Below are 23,750 nucleotides of genomic sequence, written 5' to 3' on the forward strand. Positions count from 1 at the left end.
AATGTGAAACTCACAGTGCTTATGTGTCTGGCTCCATGAGCATATGTGCATCCATACACATAGCAAACATCAGTCCATCTCCTCAAGTCTTGGTATCTAGTCTCTTCTCCACAGACTTCAGCAGCAGCTCAGCGTACTGCTCCAGCAGAGCCAGGGCCTTCTCTCCCTCACCTTTGACCTCTTGGTCCACTCGGGGCCCTTCGCACTGCGAGGTGGGGTGAGGCAGCGAATCCAGCTCAGCCTTGACTGTCAACAGGGTCTCAGACAGGATGCTCTTCATTTCTTTTTGATCTTCACTGGGCTGCTGGCTGCTCTGAAGCCCCTGGTTTAGCTGAATACATACATGTGAAAAACATGACGTGAGTGAGACAACCAGGCAGGCAGGCAGACAGACAGACAGGTTTTATATCCAGGTGTCTTTTCCATGTTTGATCTGAACATCAGATTATAGATACAGCATTAAAACACAATGTCTATCAAAATTGCAACCACAATTGGTCTCATCTCATGATTATAGTCAGACCAAAAACACATTTGAAGACGTTGCCTTGTCTTTGGGAACTTGCGATGGTCGCTAAACAATGCATTTAAAGGTGATTTGATTATGGAAATTGTCATCAGTTGCAGCCCAAAACATGTGCATCACAAAACACAAACGGATGTGTTTAAATTGCTTGTTTTTTCCGACAAACCAGCAGCATTATAATAAGTGAAAAAGGCATGAGTGAAAATGTGAGCTGATTCGCATGGATTTCACCACAGACTGCAGAAACATTAACAACATTAACTGAGACAAAATAGTGCATTATAAGAAGATGAAGGATTTTAAACATGACATAAATATAACCAGTAATATCTATCTATACACACAAGTTTATAACAATAAGAGGAATATGAGAGGAGCAGCATTAACAGGCATGTGAGAAATTATCTCTGTATATTCCCCCTTTATCTTCCTTTTCGCTCTTCTTCGTGTATCCTTTCTAGCTCTCTTAACCCCCACATCTCCCCTATTTCTCATTTCTCACACACACACACACACACACACTCACTGACCGTTTTGTAGAGCACAACGGTTTTCCTCAGACTGTTGTGAAGCTCAGTAACAGTCTGCCTACAAGTTTCCAAGGTGATAGAGTGATCTGCAGAGAGGGAGAGAGAGAGAGAGGACTCTTTCAAGTATGGCACAGCATGCGGCAAACCAGAGAGGCACATACTGTACTGCATATACGCACAACTGCACAGCTATCGAGCAAAGCAGGCGCACTGTGAACGCTGAGCAAAAGGTTGAAGAGCATTACAAGAAGAGCAGGAATAAACTTGGTGGCAGGAGTGAGGAGTGAGGAGGCTGCTGCCAGAGCCATGTGAGCTGCGAGGCTGATTTCACAGTTTGTATCCTCCAGCGAAACACAGTTGTAGATGCAAATGTGGACTGGATATCACTTAATGGCCTTTTTTGGCTTCTCTGTTTTTACATTGAAATGAAACAAGGTCTGTTGCCTTTGTGAGGCAATTATCAGCAAAACAACAGCAGGCACAGAAGCATGAAGAACAGGATCAAGAAGTTATTTCAAGATTCATCTCAGCATTTTAACTCCATTACACGCCTTTATTTACTGAGTAAGTGTGGAAAACAACCAGCACTTCAGTTAACTGAAGCTCAGAACACAATGTTAAATAATAATTGTACATTCACGTCCTTGTAACTATGATTTAGTTCTCCTTCCTTTAGTGCTGCTTTTATATAGCTTGTTTTATTTTATTGTTTGTATTGTAGCCTTATTCAATTTGAATGTCTATTTATACGTATTCTGTGTGTGCAGCGTGGACGTGGCTACAAGTTCATTTCATTGTGCAACCCTACATTGTATAATGACAAAAACAATAAAATAATGATAAAAAATCCTTTAACCTTGAAATAAAAGGTAATTACTGTATGCATCATCAAAAAGGAGCATTCATGTGCAAATTCTTTCTTTCTATTGGATCGTGAGGTCTGATATCCTGTGTGCAAACATGACTGCTACAGGATAACATGAGGAGTCCGACATGGAAAGGGTCTATCCTTCGAGGAAGTGTGAATCTGCTCAGCAAAATCAGCTGTTTTTGATGTGTGTTCAAGTGGAACATCAAGCCGGTTGCACAGAATGTTGGTGTTTTGTTGGATAGTAATTAAAGCTTTGAGCAATATAGCACAAAGCTGGTTCAATCATGTTTTTATCATCTCAGAAACAATTCAAAAATAATCTTTTGTCTCCTCAGGCTTTGATTATAGTGACAGTCATTTCACTTCTGACGGTACAAGGCTCAGGGTGACATTGCACCCCTTTTGTTTCATCAAGTAACAGATCTCAAAATTCACCAAGAGTAGAATTCAAAATTTCCCATGTCCCTTCATCCTAGACTCGCTCATGTAATCGCAGTATTGACAGCAGGGGGGCACAGAGGCAGACGGAGGATAGGCAGACTAACAGACAGGCCAGAAGGCAGAGGGCGATGAGTGATGAAGAGGAGGAGCAGGAGTGACAGACAGGTTGGTAAAAAAGTTCTGTGAGGACAGACCTGGCTGTGGGTCAGCGCTCGATGTTGGGGCCTGTTCAGGCACCAGAGGGCACTCTTTGGCTACAGCCACCTGGCCTGGCTCCTTGACACTGGGAAGAAATGTCAGAAATGTGTCTCAGTTACTGTGTTAATGCAAAATCTGAGTAATCAGATCATAAGAGAAGAATGAAAACTGACAAAATGCAGCTAGATGTATTGAAGGGGTGTGAGAAGGTACCTCTCTGAGTCTGAGCCTCTCTTCTGCTTCACTGGTAGTGAACTTGGCAAAGAAGGATCCAAAGACAGGTGCCTCACCAGAGCTGAAGACAACACGATACAGTCAAAATCACACACAGGCGATCTTTAGTTCCTTACTTGGGGCTGTTTGTGTGTCAGATCTACAGTATATGGCTGGCTGTCTAACCTTGCCTTCCTGGAGTAGGTGTAACATCACATCCAGGATCTATGGTCGGAGTAGAATCCCTCGCCGGGCCTCCAGACCAACTTGAGCTCGGCATCCCCTCCAGGCAGAGGCTGCGGCGAGGGCTGAGAGGCTGTCTGGGGAGTGGGATGCGAGAGGGTGGGATGTTCTGGGTAGAAGGAGTGGGTGAAACTGTAGCTGTAGGGTGGGGAGGAGTCGGGGAGGGACTGTTCGACAGAGGACGCAATGAGAGGGAGGATGCTGATGAGACAGCAGAGGGGGCAGCAGCGACTGGAGAAGATGTGAGCAGGGGAGGATCACCCTCCAGCTCCCCACACGACCTCCTGCTCTTGTGGAAGGAGGGAGAGCAGGGCGGAGTGCGCATCTGGATGCCCTCTCCCAGCGAGGAGGAGCGGCTGCTTTTTGCCATGGAGCTGGCGGTGGGGTTCATGTAGGAGTGCTGGGGCTTGAGTCTGGGGCTCTCCCAGGGCAGGGGGGACTGGGGGGACTGTGGGGAGCCAGAAGAGGGTGAAGAAAAGTGGAAGGACGGCCTGGAAGCGTCGTGATCCAGGAAAAGCAGCTGAGGTCTCTTGCACAACTCCCTTTGGTCACTAGAGGGCACAGATGAGTGAGGAGCTGGAGAAAAATGTAGAAGTGGAGATTAATATGACTTTTGTTGAGAAAACATTTGCACATTTAATCATATTGTGTAACTGGATGACTTTTAGATTTATTTAACAAATTATTGCATATTCCAGGTAATTATCCAAAGTAAAAAAGTATGTTTTTTTTTTTAATATTTCACAAAAGATCCCCATAGAGATTCTGTTTAAATGTACTCTTGAGGTGGTGTAACTGTCTATCAGTGTAAACCTAATGAAGCTAATGAAGTTCACTGAATAATCTGACCCAAACATTACAGCAATGGCAGAAAATACCAACTTAAAAACAAACAAAACGATGATGAAACGTACAGTCCGAGGCCAGGTTCTGGGCAGAGTGTGATTTCTGTAAACACGTCGCTTTGGATGGAGGGTTGGACAACCTCCACAGGTGGGACCCTGACGTCTTCTTCTTCAGGGGTCTATGGGTAGGAGTGCAGTCTCTCTCTGGAGCATCAATCCTGCTGAGAGGCAAAACAGCGGCTTTAAGATCACATTGCGCACAATAATTGAGTACCAAGAAAGGGAAAAACAAGCCAAGTAAACATCATTTGTGTTGATTTGTGTTCTTTTGTGTCTGTGCTACAGTTTGGCTACACTGTAGCAAATGAGTCTAACTGATTTGCATGTGCATAATTACTTTAGATGAGAGTTCAGTATCTCCCTGCTTTTGTTTACATCATATCTATTATTAATGTGGAAGTAACAGCAGAAATGTACTGGTTGTAAACAGCGTAAAAACATTGTAGCCTAGTGGGACCTCAGGAGAGTCCTGTTCGTCAAGTATGTGCTATATTGCATTCGTGCATGGTGGACTTTCATTATTATTTCATAATCAGTTGTTTATGCAGACAGAGTACCTTTTGTGATTTTTTTGTTCTCATGCCTTTATGATTCATTAATCAAAGTGTACCAAAAGAGCATTTGTCTAAAAATAAACCTCACGCAGCTCCTAGTCTATGTTCTCTCCTTACTTAAGCCTCTCGCTCCTGCCGGGGGATGCAGGGGTCTTGTCCTCCATGCTATCTTCCATCAATGGTCGTACTTTTGACACAGGGGGCTTAGCGGAGAGACTGCCTTGTTCCTTTCCATGCACCCTGGCAAATGGAGACAAAGCCCTACACAGAGAGAAGGTATTACAGAGTTAGGGGAGGAGGTGAGTAATATACACACTGCATTCGTCTACAGTAAGTTAACACAAAGTTAGACATTTGCAGACATACACCTAATGAGAGGTGAGAAGATCAATGCCGCTCTCGTACCCGTACGCTAAATATGAAGCTACAGCCAGCAGTTTAGCACAAACACTGCAAACAGTAAACACCTAGCCTGGCTACCTTCTCTCCTACTACCTTTAGCCCAGCTCATTACCCACAATAAACCACAACATGTTGTTTTTACAATTTAGCTTTTGTACACACTGAACAAACAATATCTAACCTGTTAATTAGTGAGCTTGAGAGGTGCTGGTAGGCTCTGGATGGAGTCTAGTCTAATGTCTATACAGAGTCTAGCTAAGCTAAATGGCTGCTGGCTTTAGCTACATATTTACTTTACACTCGTGAGAACATTGGAAGCGTATAATTATAACAAATCTGTCTTACAAAATGAATAGTTCAACACTTTGGGAAAATTCTCCAAGAGTTAGATGGGAAGACTGAGACCACTCTCATGCCTGGATGCTAAATATGTAGCTACAGCCAGCAGCTAGTTGGCTTAGCTTAACACAAAGACTAGAAACAGGGGGAAACAGCTCGCCTGGCTCTGAATGAGGGCAACGAAATCCACCTACCGACACCTAAAGAACACGAATTAACATATTCATACTTTATTTGTTAAATGATATATATGACCCCACACAAAATGGCAATTTGTTGTTACACTTTTTCTTTGCAGCTTTAGAGCTGTTTCCCTGTTTCCAATCTTTGTGCTAAGCTAGGCTAACCTCCTGCTGGCTGCAGCTACATATTTACTGTACAGACAGGCGGTGTGTGGGTGGTATCCATCTTCTCATGAAACTTCTGCAGGAAAGCCAATAAGCATATTTCTCCAAACCATTCCTAATATCATACAGTGGTTTACAGTTGAATATCTCGCTGAATATTCATTCTAATTAGAAATACAAGGTAAAACCTTTAAAGTGTAGAAATCAATCTTCATACACACAGAAAATTACCCAAACATTAGGTTAACAACGTCATTTCAAACTGACAGCTTGGCTAGATCAGGATGATACACAGATGGTCTAGCAGAGCAGTGTGCGTGAGTCCACATGGGTTTGTAATTATAGCTGTGAGTCCACAGTGGTCTGAAGTGGTCAACAATACCTGTTATTATGTCCTCTGGCCAGGAAGCGTGAAGACATACTGAGCCTAGGGACTCTGCTCTGCTCAGCTGTGGACAGACAGCAAAACACAAAAAAGAAAATGGAGACAGTGGCAGAATGAGATGAACACACGAGACAGAGACACAAAGAGAAAAGGAAAGAGAAATAGAAAGTGGACGAGAAACTGAAAGACTAATCACAATTGCTTGCACGTCCAATAGCATGGGAGGCCATTTAAAGGTACAGTTCAAAATTGTGGCAAATAAAGATATTAATTTTCTGGCAGACAGTTTGATGAACATACAGATGTGAGTCTTTTATCTGTTAAATGAAGCTCCAGCTCGGAGTCAGTTAGATTAGCTAAACAGGGTTTGCTGGTTTGGCATCCTGGAGCCTTATTGCCACCATGACTTTGCCAAGGCTTACTGTTCCTTTAATGTTGCATGTGAGTGTTTGTGCTCTCCTACCCATGCTGCAGCTTTCTGCCAGCATCTCAAAGTTCTGCTTCAGGAAATCTTCTGGACTGCGGTCAGCAGCGCCAGTCACTGTCCTCAAAGCCTCGTCCATACTCGTCACTTCTGCCTTTTGCTCATCTTCCTCCCCCTCTTCATTCTCCTCAGCAGAGCTGTCCTGCCCCAGGGACTCCACATCTGCAGAATCTGAGAGCACAAAGGAGGAAAAGGTACAGATGAAGCTCAAGGAAGAGAGAGAAAGAAAAAAAAAACACATTTCCAAACACTCCTTGACCTTGGTACCAAATAATCCTTAACAAATGACCAGCTAGAACACTGAGGCTGATGTGGTAGCATTATCTGACATATTTCTATCAGGTCTGAAACTGAGAAAATCCCAGACTCTCTGTGCTCAAATCCCTCTCGGCGGGTATCAGCTTCGCTGTATGTTGCTGAGATGTCAGGGCTTTCATGTACGTTTTAGCTTTTCATTTTAAATCCAGCACTTGACACACTTTGAGGAGACCGAACTTGAAACAGAAATGTAGACAGATAGAAATACTGAAATATAGCATACCAGTGTGTCTCATATCTATTCAAAATTCCTTGGACATTATTCTGTTTTATTCAAGCTCACTCTGCTAATGTGCTGCCTGCAAGCTGCTGCAAGAAAAACTCTCAATGAGAGCCACTGTGTGTAGTAATAGTCTATAATTTTAGCATTCAAACGAATAAAGTTATTATTATTTTACTATAATATATAAATTATTACTGTTAGTACCACTGGGGGGTGCTGAAGTCTGACATTTTCAAAATGTGCACATACAGAAGCGGCTTTAATTGCTTATCTTCGGTTTTGTGGATTTGAGTTTTCATGCAAGCAAAAGTAAATTGTCAAATTAAATGAATGTCAATCGTAATCGTGTTTTGTTTTAATTGATTAATTATTATTATGTCTGTTGTGATCAGAGTAAGACGTTACCCTCCAGGACACGATCCGGGCTGGACTCCCTGCTGTCGTAGCCCAGAGAGCAAGCGCTGTCTGGGCTGCGGCTTTCCTGGCTCTCGCTGCGGATCCCTCGCCCTTGCATCCTGCAGTGCTGCTCCTTCACCATGTAATCACTGACATACGAAAACAGAGAGCAGCAGAAACAATGATGAACAGGGGTGGAGGGAAACCTTGAGCCAGGAATAGAAAATCACTTTTGCTCTCTCTCAGTGTCATTGTGATGGCTTGAGTGTGCGAGCACTGAGCGGGGATTTACCTGCCCCGTAGACTTGTGGCGTCCTCGTTCTCCTCGGGGTACAGCACGGCTCCGTCGGCCCCCCTGATGCCCTTGGATGGGTGTGAGGACAGCCAGTCAGTGTGCGGCCAGGGCCGATGCCTCTTGGCTCTCTCCTCCAACTGAAGCTGTAGAAAATGATAGGTGACATAGTGCAATTACACACACTGATCCATGTGGAAAGCTCCCTCTTTCTCTCTTTGACATACTAGATCCATGCATACCATGGGCTCCTGGAGGCTGGACGTGCTCTGTCTCTCTCTGTCATGAGGGGGGCAGTTGGGGTTTTTCTTGTGAGCAAAGGTCTCCAGCTGCCTCAGGTCCATCATGGATTTAACCATCACCTCCAGAGAGCCCATGCGGTGAGACCAGCGCCTTCGAGGGCGCTTAGAGGAGTCAGGAGAGACCTGGCCAACGAGTCCATGCTAGAAAGGACGTACAGGAGGTGCATAAGATGACACAGTGAACCACGATTTCTATTGAAAAGGACATGAATGAAAAACATCGCGCAGCAGTTCTGGAAATTAATGTCGACAGTTTTCCTCAAGATGTACACATCTCAGATGAGGCTGTGTGATCTAGTCTTCAGTCCTCCCACTCTGGCTGTGTGTTTCAGAATGGATTTCACATAGTCTTTTATCACTTTTAAGACATAGCAGGAGGGTATTTCTCCTCTGATACATCAAAGAGGATATAATCTCATGTACGGTAGCGTTCTGAAGCACTGACAGAAAACTAAAAGAGGTAGTAGTGTAGCATTAGTTGAACTGCTCATCAACTGTCCGTTCTACATAATCAAAGTACGTACAAATTATTACATGCTGTTACTAACTATGAAGCATTTGTCAGGAAGTGAATCAAGTGGAAACATGTATTTACTACTGATATTGAAGAGATGGGATGTCATGTGAAACAATTACAAAACACACTAAGAATATTACTTACTACATAATACTGGAGACCCACATTCAAGTCTAAGAGCCCCATCAAAACATGTGATAAAGAACAATTATCACATACCTTGTGACTAAAGTCTGATCTGATCAGATATGATCATGATCAATCTTTAAAAATTTGCCAAAGCAGAGTGCCACTCTTCACTCTTTCCACTTTGCTGTCTATCATATTCTTTACAAAATATGTTTCCTGCCCAGTTCATTTCTATTGGACTAACAAGATCCAAATATTATGGGATGGTTTTCATAATAATAACAATTAATCGGCTTCACATTTAATATTACTGCAAAAGTATTAAAGCGTATTTCCAGTGTTAATTTTTCTTTGAAACTGAGTCTAAGCAGCTATCGCTAATGGATGGATGATGACAGTCTTTTCACACTGAATATAAGCACCAACCTTTGTCAGCTCCCAGTCCTGTCCTTCATCTGAGCCACCTGTCATATGAAAGAGCACAATAATCAGAAGCCTCAAAATAATGAAATAATACTTGTTTGATCTCTTGATTGTTTCTATCAAAAGCTGCTCTCCACAGAGAGGAAAAGGGTCAGGGTTACTACAGATGGCAGACACTCACCAACACAGGTGGTTACGCCCACATGTAGTCACTACGACACAGCTGGTTGCCATGACAAACACCTGGATCAGAGTCAGCACTCTGTTTGTGCTCTCATTCAGTTCACACTGAGACAGTACCTGTGTCCTCCTCGCCATGGCTGCTGTCAGAGGAGGTATTGGTTGCGTTGTCCTCTGGGTCGTTGGGGTCATCGTTCTCTGCTCCGTCCTCCTCCTCGGGCTCACGGTCGCTGTCAGAAGACAGACCACCCAGAGTGGGGGCACTGTGCACCTCTCGCCTGGAGCAACACAGTCAGACTAAATGATGAGCATTCTGGCAGGCTTTGGCCCAAACCCTGGGTTTACGGAATGGATGTAATCTGTGAAAAGTTCGCCACCTGAGACTGGAGGTCTTGCACGGTGGTGCGTTTGGGTTTTGTCGGAGCTGGCAGAGCCTCTCTCTCATGCTGATTGTCAGTTCTGGAGCCAGTCGCCACACAAAGATACAGCTGGAAGATAAAAGCATTCAGGCATTAAAAATTCAAGATTTCATTTCAGCTTGACTATTGAGGAAACTGTCTGCAAACACATTTCCTCACTCATTTCCTCTGGCAGCAGAGGCCGAGGACGATTTTAATTGTGCTGCTCCAGTCCTGGACCTCTACAGTGGTTCCATTCTATTCATATTTGGATAGCTCACTGTTATTAGAGCTCAGATTTTAAATATAGAACTAATTCTTGTAGTACTAATACTATTGCTTTACAAATACACCAAAAATATAATTTTATTTTTATAAACTTTTCTCCTGTACACTTCAGATTACTGATTGAGTGAATCCCCACACAGGCCCGTTTCTCACCTGTCCCCTGACACAGAAATCAAATGCTTGCAGTCGTTGGTAAACTTCATCCCAGTGACAATCTCTGCAAAACAAACCAAAACAAACATAAATAAAACGGACAATGTTAGGAGACCGGTCCTATTCCCTACTGCTATAAAAGCATCATATATGTATATGTGAGGTGTAGACGTGTGTTCTGTCACCGGAGTGTCCAAACATAGTGGCCACACACTCCCCAGTGTAGAAGTCAAAGATGCTGATGTTTTTATCGGAGCAGCTGGTGGCCACGTATTGACCTGACGGATCAAGCTGTACCTGCCAGGACCAAAAGAGTTCGATGGTCAACACGCTGTATATAGAGGAGGGGACGCGCATGTGGACTGTGGAGGAAAATGTTACCCTGAACAGACTGCCATCCTCACTCAGGGATCCCTTGTAGAGTTTCTTCTGTTTGCCGCTGCTGATGTTGAAAATCCTGCAAAGAAAGAAAGACATCTCAAAAATGTAGGAAAAAAAAGACTTTCCTGTAAGATTAATTTTCCCGTCGCTAACCTCACAGACCTTCAAATCCACGTTCATGTGCGGACATGCTCACCTGATGCAGCGGTCCTGACAGCCAACAGCAGCATACTTGCAGGTGGGGTCTACGCCCATGTCGTACAGTGTGGTCTTCCTCACCATGTGGTGGGAACGCTTGAACTCTGTTCCTCTGTCAGTCTGCCAAACAAAAAGAAACACGTGCCAGCTCTGTGTAGCAAGCTTTGATATAAAGTCACATGAGTTAAAAACGACCCATTTTGGGAATTTGATTACAATGAGTAATTGACCTGGTTGTGCAGTAAGTAAAGCTGACAGGAGTCACTAATTGAGTTATTTCACCTTGAGGGACTCTGACCTTTACATTCTGCATGTGTGTCCCCTAGTTTCTGCCTCTTTTCCAAAGCATTACATGTATGCACAAAAGTCAGGCACATTTTAGGTGGAATACAGTCATTATAATTTACCTTGCAGCTCCTTTTGTAAGATGGAGAGCTACACAGAAACTGTAACGGATAATATGCTTTCACACTGTTTGTAAATAAAATGGCAAACATGACATATGCATTCAGATATGTTAAAAATGCAGAGATCACATTGAATCAGTGTCAACATAAACATAGTTGATATGCTTAAAAACGCATGAAAAGCACAACATGAAGAATTTGCCTCAGTTAACGTCTAGCTGTGCAGAGTGAATGTGCTTGGAAAAATGTAGGTTAAAGAAATGTCATTTTCAAAGTTTGGTCCACAGAAAATCAGTGTTTGTCCATCCAATCATACACACATGGTCAGAAAAGACTATTTCGCTTCATTTAGAATCCTTAAAAACACAGATAATAATAGGAGGCAGCACAGAGGATGCTCGTTTATATCCTGCGGGGAGGGCAGACCTGTCACAACAAGTTTCTACAATGACTACTCCATAAATGTCTGGATGCTCAGGAGAAGTTTTACTGAGGACTAACAAGCCATTGTTTACTGTGCTCTACAATGTTCATGAGTCACTGCAGTGGCCTGAATCGTGTCTTAAGTTTAACAAGAATGTTGTAACTTATGCAACTCTGAATGAACAGAAAGTTGTCCCAGTAACCCAGAAGCAAATCAAGAGGAAAGGCTGAAGCAGGATGCCTCCTTTATCGCATTTAGTTATACAACTTGCAGTCTAAATGCTCCTTTTGTGGTACAAGCTGCAGCGTTGTATTCACCAACAGAAGCTAAATAGATGGTTTTTACTGTTGTTGCTGCACAGTGAGTCCTTAATGTGAGGAATCAATGAAGAATCTGAGTCAAAATCAATGAAGCAGCAGAAAATGCTGAACCCAGATTAGCTCCTCGTTGTGTCTTTTATGGCCAGGAAGAATTATGAGGAATTCCTGGAAATGATTTTTACGTGTAGCAAGTAACTCTACCGTTGAATCAGTTGTTCCTCTGTACCAAAATGCTGAGCAGTAAATCAGGAGAAACAGGCATTTTACAGACATTTAAAATAGCCTCAGATTGTGTATAGCTTTTATAAAACACTGGGAACATGTGAAAATGATACAAAAGGCAATGACGCCAGCACGCAGTTAGCTTAGCTTAGCACAAAGACTAGAAACAGGGGGAAAGAGCTAGCCTGGTGAGCTATATCGTTTTTACACTTTGGTTTTGGTACAGAGTAAACACACAAGATTTAATAATAAAAGATGCTTTAAATGTCCTATTAGGCGGACAAAGACAGTCTAGCTGTCTACCTCTGGTTCCAGTCTTGGTGCTAAGCTAACCTAACCAGCTGCTGACTCCAGCTAAAACTATGCAGCATGCAGGCGTAGATGTATTTTCAGTCAGTGCATTAATGTTTTTATGGACACTCAACGGCAGATTGCCCCTGTGGAAAGATACATGCTTTGATGGTGGCTGAATCCTGCTCAGACGTGTCTTACCTTGTGTGCCGTGCGAAAATAGATGCTCTTGTCTGCCCCACAGCTGATCATCCTCACCTTGTTGTCATTGGCTGAAGAACAAAGATGAATATTTGAGGCTGACTTTTTTGAGCTTTAAAAGAAGGTTACTGAGTTATTAAGTCCTGCTTTCATCAGTCAGCTTCCACTAGCATTTTCAAAAGAGTTTAAAAGAAAAAAGCCTAGAAATGAATCTCAAGTGTCGACTAAATGAATTCATTAAATAGAAAATGAAGGGCGAGAAAAGGCTTTGCACGTAACAAACAAAGTTGTCATCTATTATTTAAACAAGCAGTGTTGCAAGTAAAATAAAAGAGGGACTTTGTGTGGGACTGAATGGAGATGAAAGCGTGGATTAAGAAAAGATTAGCTGTCAGATGTTGACAGTGTCTCAAGTGGCTCACCAGCAAAGCGCACGGCTGTTATGGATGAAGAGTGCTCGTCGAGTGTCTGCACCAGACTGTAGTCATCCTCAGCGTCCAAGACATGGATCAGACGGTCCCTGCTAGCTGTGGCCAGCAGCTTCAGACCTGAAAGTGGTAAGACAACTTAATCACATATTGTGTAAACAGCCAATGCACAAATAATCATACACACAAAGACGCTTACCAGTTTCTGGTTTGCTGTATTCAAGACAGAGGATCTCAGCATCATGTGCCTCCACTTTCAGAATCTCCTCCATGCTGCTGAGGTCATGAACCCTGCAGATTATAAATTCACAGTTTTTGAGGGATGGAGGTCATCCCAGCCACTCATCACTCTTAGGTTTAGCGTTCTTGCCCTACCTCAGCATCCCGTTGCGATCTCCAGATGCCAAGTGTTTGCCATCTGGACTAATGCAGATGGTCCTGATGCCAGTCCTACTTTCTGCTGTCTGTCCATCTCCTGGTTTGTCTGCATGCACAGATGTCGTACATTCTGGATCCAGCAAGGCACTAGTGTTTCCATCTATGTAGATTATATTCAGGAGATCCTGCAGGGCAAAGACAAATAGAGAAATTGGACTTCCAATGTCGACATTCTCCTTTGTGCGACATGAAGACATACGGCATTTAAAGCCAAACTCACACGGCTGAGGATGTTCTGAGAATGTGCCCAATCGTCCATGCGCCACAGTCTGATGGTGTTATCGGCTGAGCAGCTAAGAAATGCACCCGATGACAGAGCAGCACCCACTCCCCCAGGAACATCTGGGAACATCTGAGGAAGGATGAGAGAGAAGGTGTTAAGTTGGGTGGCGGGGTTCAGGGAATATTAATTATATGATGTTAAACAGTAATTTTGAATGAATAAGATCAGGCTAGACAAGACTTCATAACCATAACTATGGTCAAAATGACTGCTCAAAACCTGCAATGACTGTAACTACCAACAACAAAATATAATAATAGCATCCATCATTGAGTCCCAAACTGGTTCCCAGTTTAGTAGGGTAACAAACTGCCCAGAGCAGGCCAGTTGTATTGATCAATCCTCTAATGTTGCCCAATCAGTGGCCTAATCAATACCCACCATTCAGTCCACTGTGTTATTATTAACTACACACTGAGTGAGGGGCTGGTTTGAAATGTGTGTCACTGTGGTTAAAGAGGTGTGTATCATTTACTTCCTCCTGTCTGTTTACCTCCAGGTCCCCGACACAGGCAGCATGGAAGAGGGCAGAGTGCACCTTCCCCACCCTGTTGACATCTCGCACATCCCACACGTACAGACTGTGGTCATTATACACACAGCTCAGCCAGCGGCTGACGGGGTCGTAGGTAACAGCAATGGCATCTGGGTAACGGGCGTCCGTCTTGGTGGAAAATAGGTGGCTGATGGGAAGGAGATTGGGACACATTTTTGAAGATCATTGAATAATAGCAACAGATGTTTTCTTAAAAATACTAAGAGATTTTGTTAACGGGTGGGACAGGCAGACTGTGGGCCCTCTTCCACCTAAATAATATAATCTGCTATATTGTTCATAATTGCATTATAAAATGTGCCTACTGAATCTTAAAAAAACACTCACAGTTTATTATGTTACGCCCTGTATAACATTACTATAATATTCATATCATATCTATGTCTTGACTTGGAACATAAGTGGTACAGTTTAGCTTAAATTTAATTAAAACGTCACTTTTTAGCAAGTAATATCACTTCAAAATATTCAGTAACTTATAATTTTGTTCTGTTCAAATCATATAATAACATACAGCCTTTTCTGGCTACTCAACAGTGAGTTCATGATATTTGTATTATATGATATCAATGTGATATTATATGATGCTGACGTCCTCAGAAATAAGAAACACAGGAGTTATTTTTGACTGTGTGTTTGACTTAAGAAGGGACACACAAATAACAGAGAGCATTTGGTCCTGCAGTGGATCCCTGCCAAGGAGAAGCTCTGTTACTCCTGAGCTCTTCCTCACCTGGCCTCGGTGACAGCAGAGACGTCAGAGCCAAGGGGGTGCGGCCGCGGCAGCGTACAGACGAAGTGCAGGTCAACGGGGCTGAAGGCTCGCACCGTTCCATCGGCACAGCCGCAGAAGATCATGTCCTCAGACAGAGACAGAGACTGGGCCACGCCCGTCTGTAAGGCAGGACACAGCAGGCACATTAGCTCTACAGCTCCATCGTTTACAGATGGGTTACTTCTAAACCTACAAGTAGAGTAAATTCTAATTAAGTGGGCGAGTCCACGACCGTCCTGCCTGCCAGCGGTGATAAAGGTTACAGAAGGTTGCAGTGGAGCATAAATGCGTCCTCGCTGGAATTCTTCCAAACACATCCTGTACTTGTCTTCGTCCCTGTTGCTAATCCCTCTGATCCTCTGACAGAAGGCAGGATCAGGAACCACACACCTTGATCCTCACCTCTTGATTGAACACCACAGCTGAACACTGACCATAAACAGTAACGGATATATAAACATATTGTAGATTAACGCTGGTTAAGCTAAATTGGGTGAATGAAACTGCTAGTAGGAAGATGTTTTTACCCTCAGACAGAGCGGGTTGACCTGTTTCTGCCTGCTTAAGCTAAGCTAAACAGCTGCTGGTTGTAGCCTCAACTTTAACAGACAGATAGAAGAGTGGTATCAATCTTCTGTTCTAACTCATGACAAGAAGCCAATACATGACAGATTGAATAATATCAATGAGGTTTTGTCCAAACTAAACCTCTGGAGTTTATGACCTTTAAATTATTTGTTAACGCACCAAAATGCATTAGCCTATAACATTTTATTAAAAGTGACCTTTGCGGTTAAAACACAGCAGCGACCGTTAGCACCCACCCAATTAAAAGTAGTGGTAGCTAAAGAGCCCAAAGAACCTCTTGTGAGTGCTGGATACTTCCTTTGAGTCACTCACCCGTAGGTCCACCCACTTGTCCAGCATCCTCTTGCTGTTGAACTCACACAGCAGGCCAGAGGAGGTAATGCAGAAGGTGGAGTCAGATGTGGAGCCCCGTCCACAGGCCACGTCACAGAAGAAGTTGTTCCTCAGCTCTCCCAGCAGCCCCGAGCGGCCCAGCAGGGGGACGGGGGCACTGGCCTAAACGCCACAGAGGGGTGAGGGTTAGCTGGCTCAGACTGAAGTGCTTCAAGAAGAATACCGGTTACATCTCATACTCCTGTGCATGTCGACATTACAGCCTCTTCCAGTCTTTTTGAAATGTGTGCATGTGTGCAGTTTTTTTGTGCATGATTATTAAAAGTGGAACTCGTTGGTGTGAAAATGAGCTTTTAAACTAACAAAGAAAGGCCAAGCGAGAAACCAAGGATTTTGCAGTTAAAAGTGTTACTAGTATTATTAAATTATTTCCCACTCCATTACTTGAGTGCTTTCTTTTATTTGGTTATGCAGTAAGCAGTTGTTAAGTTGTGAAAAAAAACTGTGTGTAGTTCACTGACGTGAAGACTCTCGGCTCGGGAACAAAGGAAATGGGAACTACTGGTTAGTTTTTCTAGTTTGGACGATTTTCACACTGGAAAAATGTTTTGGGGAGGATCCTCCTGACGGTAGAAACACAACTCCAAAAAGAACTAAAGTGAAAGGGGGTTGTAACTTGCATGACTGACACAAACTTGATAGAAAACACACTATTATTTTTATATTTTTAATACCTTGCTGGCCTTGCAGTGGTCCAGATACCAGAATTTGATGTGTCTGTTCCCGACAGTTACAAAGTAGGAGCTGTCCTCAGAGAAAGACACACCTGTCACCTTACTGGACACCTTGTTAGCAGCGACCACTACATCTTTCTGGAAGAGAACCAAACAATACATGTTAAAATCATAGCCTTCCTGGAGCTGCAGCACATTTGGATTTGCTAGAAAATACTTGACAGACATGCTAGCTGTTTCCCTCTGATTTCAGTCTTTATGCTAAGCTAAGCTAACCAGCTGCTGAGCGTGGTATCAATCATGAGGGTTAGACCTACCTTCCAAGCCCAGACGCTGACAATCATGTCATGCTGGTTTCCCACACTGACAATGTATTTGTTGTTGGGGGAGACCGCCACGCAGGAGACGCCATATTTGTGCGTCTGTAGCTCGGCCACCTGTCTTCTTTCGGCCACGTCCCACAGTCTCACCGCTGGCCGGTGGCCGCTCTGGTGGAAAGGAAAGAGAGATGTGGACCGGGAGTGAGTAACAGAATTAAACGAGAGAAGAGACTTGACTGTTATTATGGAATTTATTATTGGAATGGTTCTTATGTCTAAAGACATGTCAGGCTTTTGTGCCCAGTCTTACAATATAGTGGTCAGCTGGCAGTGAGAGATAATCCTCTCTGCCCTCTGACCTCTTCTCACTATATACAGTTAAGTGTCCCTTGACCTGTTCATATTATTCTCTCTCACGGATCAAAAGGTCAGCAGGCTATTTGCGCAGTCTCTTACTCTAGTACGACAGAACGGCCTTTCAAAGGTCAGAGTTAAAGTGAGAGAGGACAGGCGGCCTGAAGGACGCTGCAAATGGATGACATTCAACAAAAGTCTGAGCTCCAAAGCAGACAGACTGAAAAAAGAAAGACAAATAGAGATATGCACGTCTGCTGCCGGCCTGCCCTTGATGCCAGCTTGTTTGGTGGATGAGTGTGTGTGTGAGGGACATTTCTTATCAGGTTATTCACAAAGTCTTCTCCTCTTTGAGAGCCTCTAGGAAATCCTCTGACAGCACTGTGATGCTTTCAGCTCTGATCGCAGAAACGAAACAGGTAAAAAGAGCAACAACAACAAGTCTGCTTGCTGACTATAACATTAACATTTGGCTTGGAAGCCTGTAAACTTGTACATATTTAGTTTAATATAAAAATCAGCTGTGTTGAGTAAACTGCAAAATTTGGCATTTGGTTCTTTTTAAATGGCAGCAGATCAGCCTTTCCTCACGGTATTTGCTTGTTTGAACTTTGCTCTCTGCCGTCATGGCAACTACTGCTTGCTCATCCACTTACACAGAGAAGTCTTTAATCGGCTTTGATTGGCTGAAGCGGATTAAGATAGTGTGTTTTCTTAGGGCACACGATGCAACTACACCACAACTGCAGATGTCTGATACATTGCAGGAGAACAAGAGGAAACACTTGTTATAGGCCCAAATCATGCAAGGATGTACTCAATGAAACATGCTTGTACTGCTCATAAGTGCAGCCAGGAAGGATGTAATTGTCTAAATACACTAATTCTACTATCATGTTAACCTGATGAAGGTCAAACAGTAAAGTTCTAGGACGGATAAGGGGAGGAAAGCCTGTTAACAGCGTGTCCAAATGTGAAAAGCAATAAGACAAGATGCTGAATTGTGACAAAACCGTGCGCCACAAATTCAGCAGATTGACGTGCAGGAAGACTCACCTCTCCAGTGACCAGGTACTTGCCATCAGGAGAGAAGGATAGAGCTGTGATGGTCTTCCTATGAACGGTGAGAGAAAGAGCTCAGTGTGACTCATGTTCAGGTAGTTTTGACTGCTAAATGCTGTCCCGATTAAATGCAGATTGAGTCTGTGTGCACCTTGAAGTGATAATGTGGTGCTGCCTGTTCTTCTTGGGGTTCAGCAAGACGACCACACACCTACACAAGAAAGAATATCATCAAAATCCACCACATGACTTATGTTTACATAGGTACTGGAACAGATCTGGAAACTCATGCTTGGCGTGTATTCCTTGTGCTGAGGTAATAGTTTTGTTGAGGTGGAAAATTTCCACGGCTGCTTTCAAGTGTTTTTGCATCTATACAGTCAAGATGTTTAAAAGAAATGCAAACACTTGTCCAACGCATTTTCAGGTCAACAAACGAACACCTGAGCTCTCTTTTCACAGTGCATACTTGTGGCTTAGCTTACAGATGCTTACCGGTTATACACCATGACTCTGCAAACATTTAAACTCTGATGTAACACAGGAATGCGTACAGCATTACTCTAATAGCAACTAATATGCACAAAAGTTGGTTGAGCCATAATCAAACTTTGTTCTGTGACCTGTTTCAATATTTTCCAGAAGATTATAGCAAGAAATACAATAACACTGTACTCACTCATGCATTTGCTCTTCTCGGTATTCATTCAATAATATGTTTATTAAGTCAGAAGAGCACGTCATGGTGTGCTCAAGTTAATCAAAATTCCAAACGCTGCTGCAGAGGTGGGTCATACAAGGTTGAGGGACAGTCTAGAAACTTTTCTAAACTTGAAAACAATGCAGCGAGATAACTTAGCATTAGCTAAGTGCCAGCTACATCAGGGAAAAAAATAAAAGTTTAAGTAGTTGAGGAATAGTTTGACTCTTGCTGCGCTTTCTTGACGAGAGTAGGGCGAGTAGATTGATACTACTGTCATTGTGGGCTAAGAGTGAAGCTACAGGCGGTTAGCTTAGCTAGCATAAAGAGTGGAAGCCGGAGGTAACAGCTAGCCTTGCTCCGCCCAAAGGCAACAAAATCTGTCAACATTACATCAACCTTTGTTTTACCACTTCTTGTTATTGTACCACTGAGGAGGTATCTTCCTTTACAATGGAGCGGAGATGTATAACAGTGCTTGGAAACAAAACAGCTAACAATAAAAACAACAGCAAATGGAAGCTAAAAGTTAAAGTAGAGGGTAATAAACATGCTATGGCATAAAAAATAAATAAAACAATTTATGAGTCTGTGAGCTGTAGCGAGTGCTGGCAGGTGGATTTTGTTACTTTTGAACAGAGCTGGCTAGCTGTTTCCCCCTGTTTACAGCATTTAAGCTAAGCTAAGCTAATTGGCTTCAGCATTAGCTTCAAATTTAATGTACATAACAGTGGTATTAATCTTCTAACTGTATCTGCCTAAAGGTTAAACTAACCTTTAGGGAGAACAATTATGACAGAATCTGAAATATAAACTGTGTGGAAATAAGAAAATAAACTGGCAGTAAACATAACTTTACCCACCTGCGTCAGTGCTTTGACTGGTGCTGATTTGAATGCTTCAAAGTAAATCTCCTGCCTTTCTTCATGCAGTGTTTATGTTGTATTGCCTAACCTCCTGTGATTCATCTACCTCTTATGTGATTGTGCGTTTTCATATTCAAATAATCCAGCCATGACCACACTGTTTCCTGCTAATAAAACTTCCACTTCACTTCCTTTTCAAGAGCGGACCAGTGATCCACCTGTTTGCGAGCTGCCTGTTGTTCAGCTCCGTGCCAGGAAGCTGCGTTCTTGGTACGACAGCTTGCGCAGATTTAAAGTGAGGCGGCGGGCGGATTGCCAGGCTGTGCACAATTTGGGAAGCATAAAGCTTGTTAAAAAGACAGCGAGACCCAGATATAACACACACATACACTAACCTGTCCACATATGTGCACAGGAAGGCCCATGCCTGCACACACACACACTCAGATGGGCAATCACAAGTAGACACGTCTTGACATAACAATACTGTAAACAGCCATTGACCTTCTTAGTATTAATACAGCTTTGTCAGAAGACTTGAGAACAACACAAAAGAGACCTGGTGCTCTGTTTGTGTTTGTGTTGGAGCCTCGTGGGAGCCGGCAGGCTTGTTCTTGAACTCTGCTTTCACGGGTGGTGCAGCAGCTCTGAGGCCCACAAGCATCATCATTGTAGATCTAAATCCTCCAACTTGCCTCATTTTTTTAAAACTCTGCACTGAGCAAGTTAATACAGTCAGTGTCACTGTTTGCACAGAATTAACCATACTACGCAACGCTCTTTACATCAGTGTATCACTGGGAGAGTCAAAGGAAGCCTCCCTGAGGACAGGATAAAAAGAAAGAGTTTCCCTGATGAGAAAGCCCACAGAGCTCTCCTCCAAAGCTCCTCTGAGATTGTGCAGAGATAACACACACACTAACCAAAATTTGCACATTAAGCATCTGCGTGGGGTAGATATGATAAGGAAGCTGTGAGTGCACAGACTGTCAAAGGTTAGATGTCAAGATAAGGATGCAGAAATAGTTTCTCTCTCTTCTTACCCTGCAGGATAGGCAACTAGTCCAGATCGGGGGTCACAGGCCAGACCGCTGTTCCCTGAAGCAGTGATTCCTAGAACCCTCTCCAAACTCACCTGGAGAGACACAAAGCAGGTTTTTTTTTTTTTTTAGGGTCTCAGCAGCAGTGATGTAACTAAGTACCCTCGTCAATGAATCAAACACAGAAAGAGACTGGTTTGATTACACGTGAAGACGGTGGCTAAGGGTCAGCTAATGTCTCCACTTAGCAGCTCTGTTGTTATAGCTCAAAAAGACCAACTTCCACATCACTTCAAAGATAGAAAATCCAATTCTCTCCCAGGAATGTGATTATTCCGATTTGTCGGCCAGATCTAAAACAATATTGATTTACAGATTATTTAGTTTCTGCACGCCTGCATTTGTTCAATGTCTACTTATGTTCTCTGTGATTCACTATTCGGTCTTGCGTTGACCAGATTCACATGCAGCAGGGATTCATCTCCTTGACGGCAAGCTTGAAACAAAAATACATTGTGAGTAATATTCTAATTCAATCTTTTAGGTATAAGAAATGTAAAAAAAAAAAAAAAAAAAAAAAAAAAAAAAGACATGAAAGACCAGGCTTGACCTAATAATTAAACAGAGGATGTGACAGAAGGCATGCCTGTCTGTCTTAGGAATTATAAAGCAGCTGTCAAGTCGTTGATTAGTCTCGTGACATGAACGAGTCTGTGGTGTCCTACTAACACATATGAAATAACAACTGTACTGAATAAAATGTCTGAATCCCAGTTAGTCTCATACAATAAGTGTATTTATTTTACTCAGTATCACTTTGTAATGAGGCCACTTTCATTAAAAGCTGAAAATACTGACTTTACCAATGGTGAATAAATCACGTACTAGTCTTCATAGATCAAACTGTAAGGATGATAAGAACACATTTCGGGTTGTGAAAAATGCATTCTGCTTATGTTTCTACTTTGTATTTGGTAATAATGCAGCCAGGCATGTTAATTATACATAAATAAATCCTCAATAACATTGGTAATAAATAGATTTCCTGTACCACTCAAAGGAAGCCTTAACAACTGACCACCTCTGGCTTATTCACTATTAATAAAGCTACTGGTAACAACCTGAAGCCTCTTCTATGTGTTCCTTGAGCTGTTTGGATGAGTAATTAGTGCATCAGATCTATGGTCAGTTCTGGTAAACTTGTTCTACTGTGCTGACATACCTTGCTGCTGAGGTTCTCTCCCCTGTTCTTCTTGTGTCTGGTTGTCGGAGAGCGCAGCAAATTCCTGATGCGACTTTTAATCGTGAATCCGTCTGCAGGCATTTTGCTTGCAGCTCTGTGGCACCGCTCCGAGAGCTGCTGACCGTCCACTGTGAGAAGCCAGCGGCCGGGGCGAGCATGCAGGCTGCAGAGGAGACCGGGCGCCTGTGACGGTCCTCCCACCGCCAAACCTCCAGCAGAGGTTTGCAAAGTCGGACAGCGCTCCTGCAGCCGGGACGCGTGGACACTAATCTCTTGTTGGGTTTACGGCTCTCCTATGCTGTCTTCTGTCGCTCCAACATCCAGCACTTCTCCTGCAGCTTCCCAACACTTCTGGACTGATGTCAACGCTGCGATTTGGATTGACAAGGAGTTAAAAAAAAAAAAAAACACCCAGAAAACACCGCTGCTCAGCTGTTCGCCTGCATGACATCACTAGTTTAATCTCAACCTGTCTCATGATTACATCAATGGGTGCTTTTGTTGCTGTTGTACCTAATTGATTTAATAGGATTACAGACTGAGGGCAGTCTTACAGCTGAATGGCGGATGTTTGGGTGCTACAGCTCTTTGTCTGCCTGCTAGAAATGTTACCTTCATGCACGATGCTCCATTTTTCTAGTACATGCGCGTTTGCTTAAATTAAAGTAATTTTAATTTTTGTATTTTAATTTTATGATGTTCAGATCTCATATTTACTTATTTGAGCCTGTATTGCAACCTAGTGCCTCTGACATAAAGGCTGTTGATGCTGAAACCTGTAGTTTACAATATTTTAGATTCAAGTAACACAGTTAAAGTTGTAGTTTCTCAGTAATAGCACGGCTCTTTACCTGGAGACTGCTTTCTCACCTTATCTAATATCCATTATCATCTTAAAGTCACGTTGCAACATGATTTACATTGTGATGTGTTAAACATACAGGACATTTGCATTCAACCTAACCACGTGCTGTTCACGGCAAGACTTCCTGTCAAAACAGACCACGCCCCGCGATGACGCCGGACCAATCACAATCATTGCAGAAAAACATGGATGTTAAACATAAAGAGCAGTTAATTTACTATCTACGAATTCAAGGCAATCCAACAGCCCTGTTAAATATCACATGTAAATAATTTGAGCTGTTATGAAGTTGATTTAGCCTTCAGGCTTCAGCAGTCAAAGTCAAATCAAGTACATATCTCGCAGTCTTTTTAGTACAAACCCCCTCTAATATTATCTAATATCAACCTCAGTGTGCAGTACTGTAACTTAAAAATGAACTATTTATATATCTATATATAGAGAGGTCTTCACGTTTCTTCTCAAGGGAAACATTTCCTGGCCGTCTGCATGTTTTAGCACATTTACTACAAAGGTAAACAGAGCATTACTTCTGACACTTTATAGCACACAGAAATTTTCTCTCTTGTAGGCATGCAATGATTCACACTCATTTCCATATGTAAGGAAATATATTCAACCTGCCTTAACTGCTGTCAGTTAGGACAGTTTACTGTGGTCTGAG

At 42.9% G+C, this 23,750-nt stretch overlaps 1 protein-coding gene across 1 annotated transcript; it reads right to left on the reverse strand.

Moving 5' to 3' along the window:
• Positions 1-22: 22 nt before the first annotated feature.
• LOC121621944 (mitogen-activated protein kinase-binding protein 1-like) lies at positions 23-22,302 on the reverse strand. The gene is made up of 33 exons (XM_041958686.1): positions 22,201-22,302; positions 20,982-21,073; positions 18,524-18,583; positions 18,367-18,424; positions 16,954-17,124; positions 16,637-16,774; positions 15,882-16,064; positions 14,940-15,100; positions 14,144-14,333; positions 13,588-13,719; positions 13,305-13,492; positions 13,129-13,220; positions 12,924-13,049; positions 12,502-12,572; positions 10,635-10,756; positions 10,439-10,514; positions 10,243-10,354; positions 10,058-10,121; positions 9,596-9,706; positions 9,339-9,496; positions 9,042-9,079; positions 7,910-8,110; positions 7,668-7,813; positions 7,385-7,524; positions 6,418-6,609; positions 5,952-6,018; positions 4,599-4,742; positions 3,937-4,088; positions 2,966-3,598; positions 2,780-2,861; positions 2,563-2,651; positions 1,057-1,142; positions 23-322 (listed from the first exon to the last, which is right to left on the reverse strand). Exons 1-33 carry the CDS (start codon positions 22,300-22,302, stop codon positions 83-85), a joined length of 4,617 nt encoding a protein of 1,538 aa, XP_041814620.1. The 3' UTR covers positions 23-82.
• Positions 22,303-23,750: the final 1,448 nt, after the last annotated feature.

Source organism: Chelmon rostratus, chromosome 18, assembly GCF_017976325.1.
Source record: "Chelmon rostratus isolate fCheRos1 chromosome 18, fCheRos1.pri, whole genome shotgun sequence".
Classification (NCBI taxonomy): domain Eukaryota; kingdom Metazoa; phylum Chordata; class Actinopteri; order Chaetodontiformes; family Chaetodontidae; genus Chelmon; species Chelmon rostratus.

Excerpts from the sequence above, each read along its gene's own strand:
- LOC121621944 (XM_041958686.1), bottom strand. The coding sequence starts at position 22,302 with ATGCCTGCAGACGGATTCACGATTAAAAGTCGCATCAGGAATTTGCTG. Across the intron at positions 16,775-16,953 it reads TCAGCGTCTGGGCTTGGAAG|AAAGATGTAGTGGTCGCTGC; the intron begins GTAGGTCTAACC and ends GTTCTCTTCCAG. Across the intron at positions 10,355-10,438 it reads AGGATGGCAGTCTGTTCAGG|GTACAGCTTGATCCGTCAGG; the intron begins GTAACATTTTCC and ends TGGTCCTGGCAG.